Genomic DNA, 10,653 nt, shown 5'->3' on the forward strand with positions numbered 1-10,653 from the left:
GAAGAACTCATATGTTCTGAGAAAATTATTAGCATTTCAGTCTAATGTTCAGCTTACATGTGGAACACCACATTAACCCCTTGGAAGAGTTCAGAAAGATCCAGAATGTTGTCACTGCTTTCAAATAAATTCTAACTCAAATTTTAGTTTATATACTTAAAATATAGCCATGGGGAGTGTATGAAAATGAGTGGTAAATATAACAAGAATTCAGAAGCAGAAAAACATCTCTGTGGAATGAGATGGCTGGTGAGATTTCAAGAGGAAAATAGAACTTGAGGTGGGAAATCAAGGGTGAGAACTATTCAGATAAGAAGGTGGCCAGGCGCGGTGGCGCACGCCTGTAATCCCAGCACTTTGGGAGGCCAAGGCGGGCAGATCACCAGGTCAAGAGATCAACGTGGTGAAACCCCACCTGTATTAAAAATACAAAAATTAGCTGGGAGTGGTGGTGCGCACCTGTAGTCCCAGCTACTCGAGAGGCTGAAACAGGAGAATTCTTTGAACCCGGGAGGCAGAGGTTGCAGTGAGCCAAGATCACCTCACTGCACTCCAGCCTGGCGACACAGTGAGAATCTGTCTCAAAAAAAAAAAAAAAAAAAAAAAAGGTAAGGGTGAACAAAGTCAGGATTTAGGATGAGGAAGTCTGGCCATGGAGCAGACAGTGTGACAGTATGGGATTTGAATGCCTGTTGCTTTATTCACTTCTACTGACTCCAAATTAATATTTTTTTAAGTGCAAATAACACTATTTTACACATAGGTAATTTTCCTAAGAAGTAGAAGTATGGCATACAGAGAATAATTTAGAGCTAAATTTCCATGAAATGGAAGGTTAGGGAGGGGAAAATCCAATGTGAGGTGAAAATTGTGTTTTGTTCTTGGGAAGGATAAAATTTTTTTTCTTTTATAGAGACAGGGTCTCCTATGTTGTACAGGCTGGGCTTGAACTCCTGGGCTCAAGCAATCTACCCTCTTCAGCCTCCCAAAGTGCAAGGATTACAGGCATGAGCCACCATGCCCGGCCTCAACTAACTCTTTATGTGGAAAAAAGTACAAATATATTTATTATTTAACTCTTTATGTGGAAAAAAGTATATTTATTATTCTACTTGCTTCTGGATTATTTTATTATTTGAGTGCCAAGGGTTGGGGTTAACAGTTCAGATAACACCTTTCTCTATATTAATCTCAGGAGACATGCTGCCTATCCCTACCACTGGCCATTGGATGAATAAAGCCTACCTTCTCTAGCTCAGTAGTATTCTCTAATTTCACATCTCAGAGAAAGAGGGAGTAGTATATCCCAGAGAAAATATTTAGGATTTTTTTCCCCTCCCAGAAGGCCCTGGGTTCCTTATGCAAATTGATCTACCTTTGTGCCAGTAGTCAGCCTCACATTCCCAGAATCACAGTGAGTGACTGAGTCAGTGGAGTCATAGAAGATATTTGCTATACCCTCATTACAGGGCAAAGAACCCTGCTTGTCTTACACTTGCGTAAAGAATAGGGCCACTCTAGTGACTCTTCAAGAAATAAATAATAGGCCGGGCACGGTAGCTCATGCCTGTAATCCCAACACTTTGGAAGGCCAAGGTGGGAGGATTGCTGGAGCTCGGGAGTTTGAGACCATCCTGGGCAACATAGTGAGACCCTGTCTCTACAAAAAAAATTTAAAAATTAGTCAGTGTGGTGGTGCGTGCCTGTGGTCTCAGCTACTCAGGAGGCTGAGGTGGGATGATCACTCGAACCCAGGAAGTCGTGGCTGCAGTGGGCCATGATTGCGCTACTGCAGTCCAGCTTGGGCAATAGATTGAGACACTGCCAAAAAAAAAAAAGGGAAAATAATAATAAGCTTCTTTTAATCTTTTAAAATGTCTTACCCTGCTATCTGTATATATCCATAATATTGCTTTGGCACATAGTAGACAAATCAAAACATGTTAGTTCTTTTCCCTTCTCTCTTTAGTTACCACCATTCCTGGTATTGGTCCCAGTTCTTCTAAGAATATTTTTGATCCAAGAGCCGTTTTATCTTGAATCCTACATAGCTTATTTTCCATTTTTCCATTCAAATAAACCAACAAGAGAACAATAGAGTGAAGAGAAAGGATGTTTAAACTTAAATCCAAGACTGAGGTACAAGACCAAGAAAAGTGGGGCAGAAGATGGAAAAGAACAAGAGAAGAATCTTGGAAACAATTCAAAGGCACATTGGATTCTTTGCTTGTAATAAGAAGTGCAAGTTGGTGTTACTTCTTAAGGTCTAATGTTAAAATTTCTTGAATCTGATCTTTATCATATGCATATTTTTTCATCCTTGGATAGTTAGTCTTTTTTTATGTCAGGAATTCATCTATATTTTTTCATCTATATTTATTCTACATAAATCGATAAATCAAGATGTAATATAAAAATAATTTTGTTGATAGAAAACTTTAGTTTTAGAAACTTTGTCTTTAAAAACAGCTCAAAATTGCCTTTATCATATTGCTGATTTAAATATTATGAAAAATGTTAAGCATTCACAAAAGTATTATAGAAAGACTAGCATAATGAACCCTCATACATGCACCACCCAGATTTGAAAATTATTGGAATTTTGTCATATGGGCTTTAGCTACCCTTATTTTCTTTCTTTTTGTTGCTAAAGTATTTTAAAGCCCCTCCAGGACCTCATGGGACTTTATCCTACATGTTTGTAATTCTACTGATTTTTAATTAAATTATTGATTAAGTAGTTAACAGAAAACAGGATATTACAGGAAGCATCTAGTGGGGTGCAGAGTCTAGCAATTAATCTTTTCTCATTTAATCAAAGAGAGCAGCAGGACTCTAGTAAAATCAATTATGTTTAGAAATGGAAATTTTTAAAAATTCAAAAACAAGGAAGCATTTTAAGTATTCTTACAGCCCTTACTTCTGTTTTCCTTCCTCTTAACATATTCCCCATTAACAACTGGCTACTTCTCATCTCTTTTGCCCCTCAGTGTAACCAGGATTTATGTAAATCATACATCTCAACTCAGCAAGAAATTGGCAGGGTCCTAAGACATAGTTCCAAGTAAGTTTCATTTTTACAGTAAAATCCTGGCCCTTCTGTCTGGAAGACCTTTCTAGTCCTTTACATGTCAGCACTACCACTTATGCTAGTATTATAATTGTGTATTTATCAGCATTTTAACATAATTTTTCTTAGTTTTACCTGAAAAAGGAGACTAAGAAATAAAATGCCCAATGCTGATGAAGGTGTATATTATGGATATTTTAATGTATTTCTGGTGGCAGTATATATATTTGAACCAAAACCAGTTTGACAATAATGCTTGAGTACCAAGTTTCAATATTTGGTATCTTAAATTTTGTTAACTTGTTTATAACTAAACAGGATAAAAAATTATTAATGTGGAGATGACCTTCCCTCTACCACAAGAGAGAATGCTGACTTTGTGTGTTTCATTCCAGCCTCTGCCTCCTTTCCCCCAGAGAAGGGTCATCTTCTGCCAGGCTGTAGTGATGGACTTTTGAGATGCAGAATTCAAAATTGGGAAGGGGTGAAGGCGGGGAGAGAAAAGCTAAATTGATCTGAGATGATTTTAAAAAAATAACTGATAGAGGGGGATAGAGAGAAAGAAAGCAGCTGAGAAAAGGGGAAAAGGGAATATTGGATTGTGGTTTATAAGTAAGAAGCTCCAGAATAATGTGGGGTTGCAGAGAATTGAAAAGAAGAGGAAAATGTGGGAAATGTTACTGAGGTATATGAATGGAATTTATTCACAGTTTTAGAAGAGAGCCAAGTAAATTATTACAAGTCCTTTTAAAAATGTTTTGCCTATGTATACTCAGGCTGGAGTTCAGTGATGTGATCATAGCTCACTGCAGCTTCCAACTCCTGGGTTCAAGCAATCTTTCTGCCTTAGCCCCCTGCTGATACACATTCTTTGACAACATCCTTTTGTTTTTTGTTTTTTGGAGACGGAGTCTCGGTCTCGCTCTGTTGCCCAGGCCGGAGTGCAGTGGGGCGATCTTGGCCCACTGTAACCTTCACCTCCCAGGGTCAAGTGATTCTCCTGCCTCAGCGTCCTGAGTAGCTGGAACTACAGGCGCACATCACCACGCCCAGCTAATTTTTTGTATTTTAGTAGAGACGGAGTTTCACCGTGTTGCCCAGGATGATCTCGAACTCCTGAGCTCAGGCAATCTGCCCACCTCGGCCTCCCAAAGTGCTAGGATTACAGGTGTGAGCCACTGCACGCAGCTGACAACATCTTTTTGATGGCAACATAACATTCTATCCATTGAACGTACTGCAGTTAATGTACTATTCCTCTATAATTGGATTTATATTATTTCCAATTTTCTACTATTTAAAAAACACTGTGATGAATATACTTATGCTCACAGCTTCTTAAGATTTTTTTTCACTAGGATAGATTCACAGAAGTAGAATTATGATGTGGAAGTTATAAATGTTTTATTTTGTCAAATTATTGTTTGTTGAAATGTATCAACGTACATAATCCTATCAAAAAGATATGACAATATCCATCATATGTACCATCAACATTGACTATTTTGTATCTTACGGTCTTTTTTATGTAATTTTTTTTTAATGTTTGATATATTTACCAGATCATACATTGGATAAACCTTCCTATTCTCTTAGGAAACCAGTGACTCATCTTAAATTTACTTTCCATTTACTTCTTGAAAAAAATCTTTAACAGATCATCCCTTATGTTTTTCCCAAGCTCTCTCTCTTTTCTATCTTCTTTCCTTTCTGCCTATCTTCCTGCTTTACCTTCCTGCTTTATTTCTTTCCTCTCATTTTTTGGTAAAGTTGTTTTGTATTTGTTTTGGAATAAATTTAAAAAGAACAAAAACAAGCTCTACCCTGATAATGATAATCTTGAGCACTTTTAGCAATGCAAAGAGAACTCATTGACTCACAAAGTCTCCCTGTCCCATTTCATGTATCTTATTTGTGCCTGGCAGCAATACAAAAATAAGATCCAATCTGTTCTGTACAAAATGCCCTTCAAATATCTGAAGATAGCTGCCTAAGTAGTCTCTTCTGTATGCTAAAGTGTCACAGTGATTTTAACCTTTCCACAAGCAACAGCATTTTTGAATGCTTCACTAACCTGCTCAAGTTTCTCTGGACACACTCTTAACTTTCTCAGAACAGCAGGATTTCAGCTGTGGCATTATATATCATTTGTACAACTACAGCTGAAAATAATTGTCCATTGTGGAGGAAATGCCCTTTAGGAATGGATTCACACAATTACCTAATATTGCTCAATTTTAGTAAGCAGTTCTTCTCTCCTTGAAGAGAACTATGTACTGAATCATGGTTTTCTTTCACAGAGTGCTTGTGAAAATTAATGATATTTAGGCCAGGCGCGGTGGCTCACGCCTGTAATTCCAACACTTTGGGAGGCTGAGGTGGGCGGATCACCTAAGGCCAAGGGTTCGAGACCAGCCTGGCCAACATGGTGAAACCCCGTCTCTACTAAAAATTCCAAAAAAAAAAAAAATTAGCTAGGTGCAGTGGTGCATTCCTGTAATTCCAGCTACTTGGGAGGCTGAGGCAGGAGAATCGCTTGAACCTAGGAGGCAGAGGTTGCAGTGGGCTGAGAGTGTGCCACTGCACTCCAGCATGGGTAACAAGGGTGAAACCCCACCTTGAAAAAATAAAAAATAATAAAAAATAAAGAAAATTAATGATATTTATAAAGTATCTAAAACACTGGCTGGTATAATGTTCAATAAATGTTAATTATATATTAGTAACTAATTTTTTTGGGCAGTTATCTGAGTATCTGTTTGCCCCTTGGTCTATGGGTATAGACTAAGAAGAATAGAAGGATGGAATTGAAATGAAATAATAACAAAAAAAATGAAAACTATTGCAATGACAAACCAGGTGGACCTTTCTGAGGGTAAGGGGTTGGCCTTGTCTTTCTTCCATGAATGGAATCTTGACTCCTACATTTTTAGAAAAAGAAATAAATATTTTTTAAGGGTATATTTCTTAGTTATTATTTCTCTCCTTGCTAAATGGAGGCAATATTTTAAAAATCTCAACAGCACCACTGGTGGGAAAAACCAACTGGGATGCTGTTTAACCAAAGGTGGAAAGAGAGGAGACCAAGGGTTGGACATTGTTGTTTTGCCACTGAGGGCCCGAGCTCTCCTAGGCCTTTTAATCATATCTAGTAGGATATTCTAGAATTGGCCAGCAGCTGGGGCTCTAGAAGTCAGAGATCAGAGCCAGGAAAGGCTCTGGGCTCCCAAACCTGAGCCTTTCCTCTTAGCCGCAGCTTCCCACCAAGTGCCAGCCCCAGACATCTTTCCCACCTGACCTGTTCTCCATACAGAATTCCTAAAGGGTTACTGGCCAGGAGGCACAGATACAGGTTAGATTTTCTGGTTATATTCTTCCACACCCTCATTAAAAGTCTTATTCTGTTGTATTTATTTTAGTGACATTATAAATTAATAACAGGCTGGGCACAGTGGCTCACGCCTGTAATCCCAGCACTTAGGGAGGCTGAGGTGGGTGAATCACTTGAGACCAGGAGTTTGAGACCAGCTTGACCAACATGGTGAAACCTTGTCTCTTCTAAAACCACAAAAATTAGCCAGGCATGGTGGCGCGTGGCTGTGGTCCCAGCTACTCAGGAAGCTTGACGCGAGAGAATAACTTTAACCCAGGAGGCAGAGGTTGCAGTAAGCTGAGATCACACCACCACCCTCTAGCCTGGGTGACAGAGTGAGACTCTGTCTCAAAAAAATTAAAAAAAAATTAATTAATAACGATTCTATAAATATTTGATTTGAACCGAATTCGGTGAAAATATTACTTTTCTTGATCGAGATGTTTCTTTTAGTGCAACCTAAGGATTTGTTTTAAATTACAATCACTACTAAATAACAGAAATAACATTTTTCTGTACTCTTATCATCTGTGTGTAGAAAAGATAGTAATGTATCAAGAAGAAAGAAAATGCCTTGATTCCTGTAATGACTGCTTCCTGGAAAGCAGCCTCATGTGGAACCTCTTAGTCTCAGCATCCGGAGCTCCAGAAAAGGAAAATTTCAAGTCTGATAGAATTCTATGTATATCATTTCTTTGGAACCTTCAGCCCTCAAGATTTCAACAGCGTGGCCTCAGTTTTAACATAGTTGTCCTTAGTTCTCATGTCACTGTTTTGATGCTGCCTGTTGTTGAAGCAGAAGAAGCCGGTGATGTAATCGATCTCTTGTCAGGTGTGGTTCTCAGCATTATAGGCATTTGTGCTTACTTGCAGGTATTTGCACTAGAAAGATATGGACACATGTGACTTTGAAGGGCCTACTGAATCAAACCTCAGCCTGAAAACCTTTGTGCTATTGAGGCTAACCCTGAGCTTTGGTGTCTGAAAGTTTTCAAGAATCAGTAAATAGGGGAGTTTTACATTCTTCATTGTTTCCATGAAATGAGAACAAACAGATATATGTATATATATGGAAAAAGAAAAGTTCTTTACAACAAATAATGGACTGAAAAATGAAGCCTATGATTTGTATTTGCTGGTCAAAAAGGAGGTCAAAGAAGTAAGATGGCTGAAATTTTCATAATAGTTCATACTTTTAGAATTTCAAAGCACATAAAACAGAAAGAAGGAAGTTCTTGCCCAAAATTCTAGGAAATCACCACTGTTCACTTGTAATCACTGCCTCCTGAATCGTTTCAGAGTCTTTTCTCCATATTTTTATTAGATTTTTGTTTTGTTATCTCCCAAGTTGATATTGTATTTAGATATCAAATAGTCAGCCAAAAAGGAGAACTTTTTATCTCTGGGGGAAAAAAATTAGAAAAATGTATTCAGTGTATCTAATACTGAAATGCAGAAAAGATTTAAAGACATTGACATGGAAAAGAGATTTAATGTTAAAAAAAAAAACTTTATATTAACTGAGTAACATCCTCCTGATGAGAAGTAGTATATTAAGTATAAACCCATTATGTTGTTAAAAAAAATAAAATCCTTTAATTACTGTTTAGTTTAAGTACTGTGTAATTGTAAGACAATTAGTCCAGGTTCTTTTTTGGTAGATTAATTTACGTGCTAGGAAACAGAAGATGAACAAGACAAACATAAATGTCTAGATTGTTGCTAAACTGAGTTTTCACTTAGAACTACTTCTGAAAATATTTCATCTTCATTTGAAGAAATTTTATCTTTATATCAGACACTTTTTTTTTTTTGAGACGGAGTCTTGCTCTGTTGCCTAGGCTGGAGTGCAATGGTGAGATCTCAGCTCACTGCAACTTCCACCTCCTTGGTTCAAGCAGTTCTCTTGCCTCAGCCTCCCAAGCATGTGCCTGGGATTACAGGCACATGCCACCACGCCTGGCTAATTTTTTTGTATTTTTAGTAGAGACGGGGTTTCACCATGTTGGCCAGACTGGTCTCGAAATCCTGACCTCAGGCGATCAGCCCCCCTCAGTCTCCCAAAGTGCTGGGATTATAGGCATGAGCCACGGCACCTGGCCTTATATCAGATACTTTACTCAAGTCTACAGATATGAAAATACCTGTAGCAAGGCTTGTAAAACTAGGATAATAGCCAAATTAATACCAATGTCACTCTAGTTTAGAATTTAAAAGGTATATCATTCCATATAAGAATATAAACAAAAGAATATTAAGTTTGCTTTTTAAATATAATCTTTTAAAAGAATTAATCACTTTATTACTATATTTACCTCTTAGAAGAATATTTCCTTGCATGCATTTGAGTATGTGCTAAGTAGAAAATTCCATTGTTTTGAGAAATAATGCAGAAAGACTTGCAAAGTTGAAATGAGGACTTTACAACTGTGTCTGCACCATATTTGAAGTTAAAAAAGAAACACACCAAGCAAAAAATTTGAAGCAGTATCTCAGTGAATTAAGACAGCTCACACACAGTAGAGTATCTATTTTAATAACAGCATAAAAGTGTAAAAGATTTCCCTATTGCAAAAACATTTATTAGTCTATTTAGTTACTTCAGAATCATCCTGCACTTTGCTTAGTAAGACAAACAGTTAATGAGTTACTTGAGGAAGCTAAACATTCGTGTAGAATTGCAAGCCTTAGGTCATATTCCACCATCCAGCTCACTATCATGTTACTGGGAAATTAAGATCTCTTAGAACTGTTCTTTGACTTCATAGTAATGAATGCATCACAGCCTGAAGTAAACAGAGTGATCTTTAAAAAGCCAACAATTTAGATGTTTTTCATGATTTTTAATACTCTAACAGAGTCAGCAATTTGGTGAGCAATAAAGTCAATTATCATCTCTGCCAGTAAATCTCCTGTAACCTTATGAAAAAAGGTCATACTAACCTAGTACATTGAGCACCTCATGTTCATGAACATCAATGACTTTCCCAAAATATTCTAGTTATTCAAAACTTAATTTCAACTCTAATGATAAGAAATACAGCCATGCCCCACACAACAATGTTTGGTCAATGACAGATTGCATATATGATAGTGGTCCCATAAGATTATTATTCTTTTTAAAAATTGTACCTTTTTCATATTTAGATGCACAAATACTTGCCATTGTGTTACAGTTGCCTACATATCCAGTACAAAAACATGCTGTTCAGGTTTGTAGCCTAGGAGCATTAAGCTATACCATACAGCCTAGGTGTATAGTAGGACAGACCATGGAGGTTTGTGTCTATGATGTTTGCACAGTTATGAAATCACCTACCAGTGAATTTCTCAGAATATATCCCATTGTTAAGCAACACATGACTCTATATGTGACTTATTCATTAAATAGCTCAGTCACTTATTAACTGACTACTACACGTCAGGCATTATACCAGGTACGGAATACAAAAACAAATAAGATATCTTCTTATTTTTGAAGAACACATATCTAGTTATGGAAAAAAACAAACAGATAATTATAATACAATGTGATATAGAAGTATATTATTTATAACATTCCTAGAGGTGGCATTTGTACTGGTCTGGAAATACAAGTATAAGTTTTTGTCAAGCAGCAAACTGAAGGAGAGACATCCTTCAGATGTCCTGCTGTCTTTGTCATAAATTATTAAGCACAATTCACAAGTGATATTTCTAGCATGATAAAATTTAATGAAAATATAACAATTTTATTACACTATGTATTCATTACACTGTTATTAATGTTAATATCAGGTGATTTACATATATTGTAAATTATTTTCTTCTTAAGTATCATATGTCATAAGTAACATTAATTTTTTCTTGGTTTTAAGGTTCTTAAACTCTTTAATGGCTCTAAATTTTTCTAGATGTGATCGAGTACACTCAGGTGGTATGGCCATGGACTCTAAAAGTTTTTAAAAGTCTTTCTCCTGGCAAAATATGCATAATGAGTTTAATAAGCAACTTTTCTGCCTTAAGGTATAAAGGTAAAACTTTTTTCTAAGTGACTTCAAGTCTGTTTTATCAAATCCCCCTGACTCATGTCTTAATGATACCTCAGGAAAATCCCATAGATTTTCAGTCATATTCAGTTATTTAAAATTCAACCTAGTTTGACCTACCTTTTTTTTTTTTTTTTTCTGAGACAGAGTTTTGCTCTTATTGCCCAGGCTGGAGTGCAGTG

At 36.8% G+C, this 10,653-nt stretch overlaps 1 protein-coding gene across 1 annotated transcript; it reads left to right on the forward strand.

Moving 5' to 3' along the window:
- Positions 1-2,168: 2,168 nt before the first annotated feature.
- LOC129010679 (small integral membrane protein 30-like) lies at positions 2,169-7,349 on the forward strand. Its single transcript, XM_054445209.1, is given in 3 exon segments — positions 2,169-2,245; positions 7,152-7,213; positions 7,216-7,349. Coding segments are annotated over 3 exon segments (273 nt in total).
- Positions 7,350-10,653: the final 3,304 nt, after the last annotated feature.

Source organism: Pongo pygmaeus, chromosome 10 (assembly GCF_028885625.2).
Source record: "Pongo pygmaeus isolate AG05252 chromosome 10, NHGRI_mPonPyg2-v2.0_pri, whole genome shotgun sequence".
Taxonomy (NCBI): domain Eukaryota; kingdom Metazoa; phylum Chordata; class Mammalia; order Primates; family Hominidae; genus Pongo; species Pongo pygmaeus.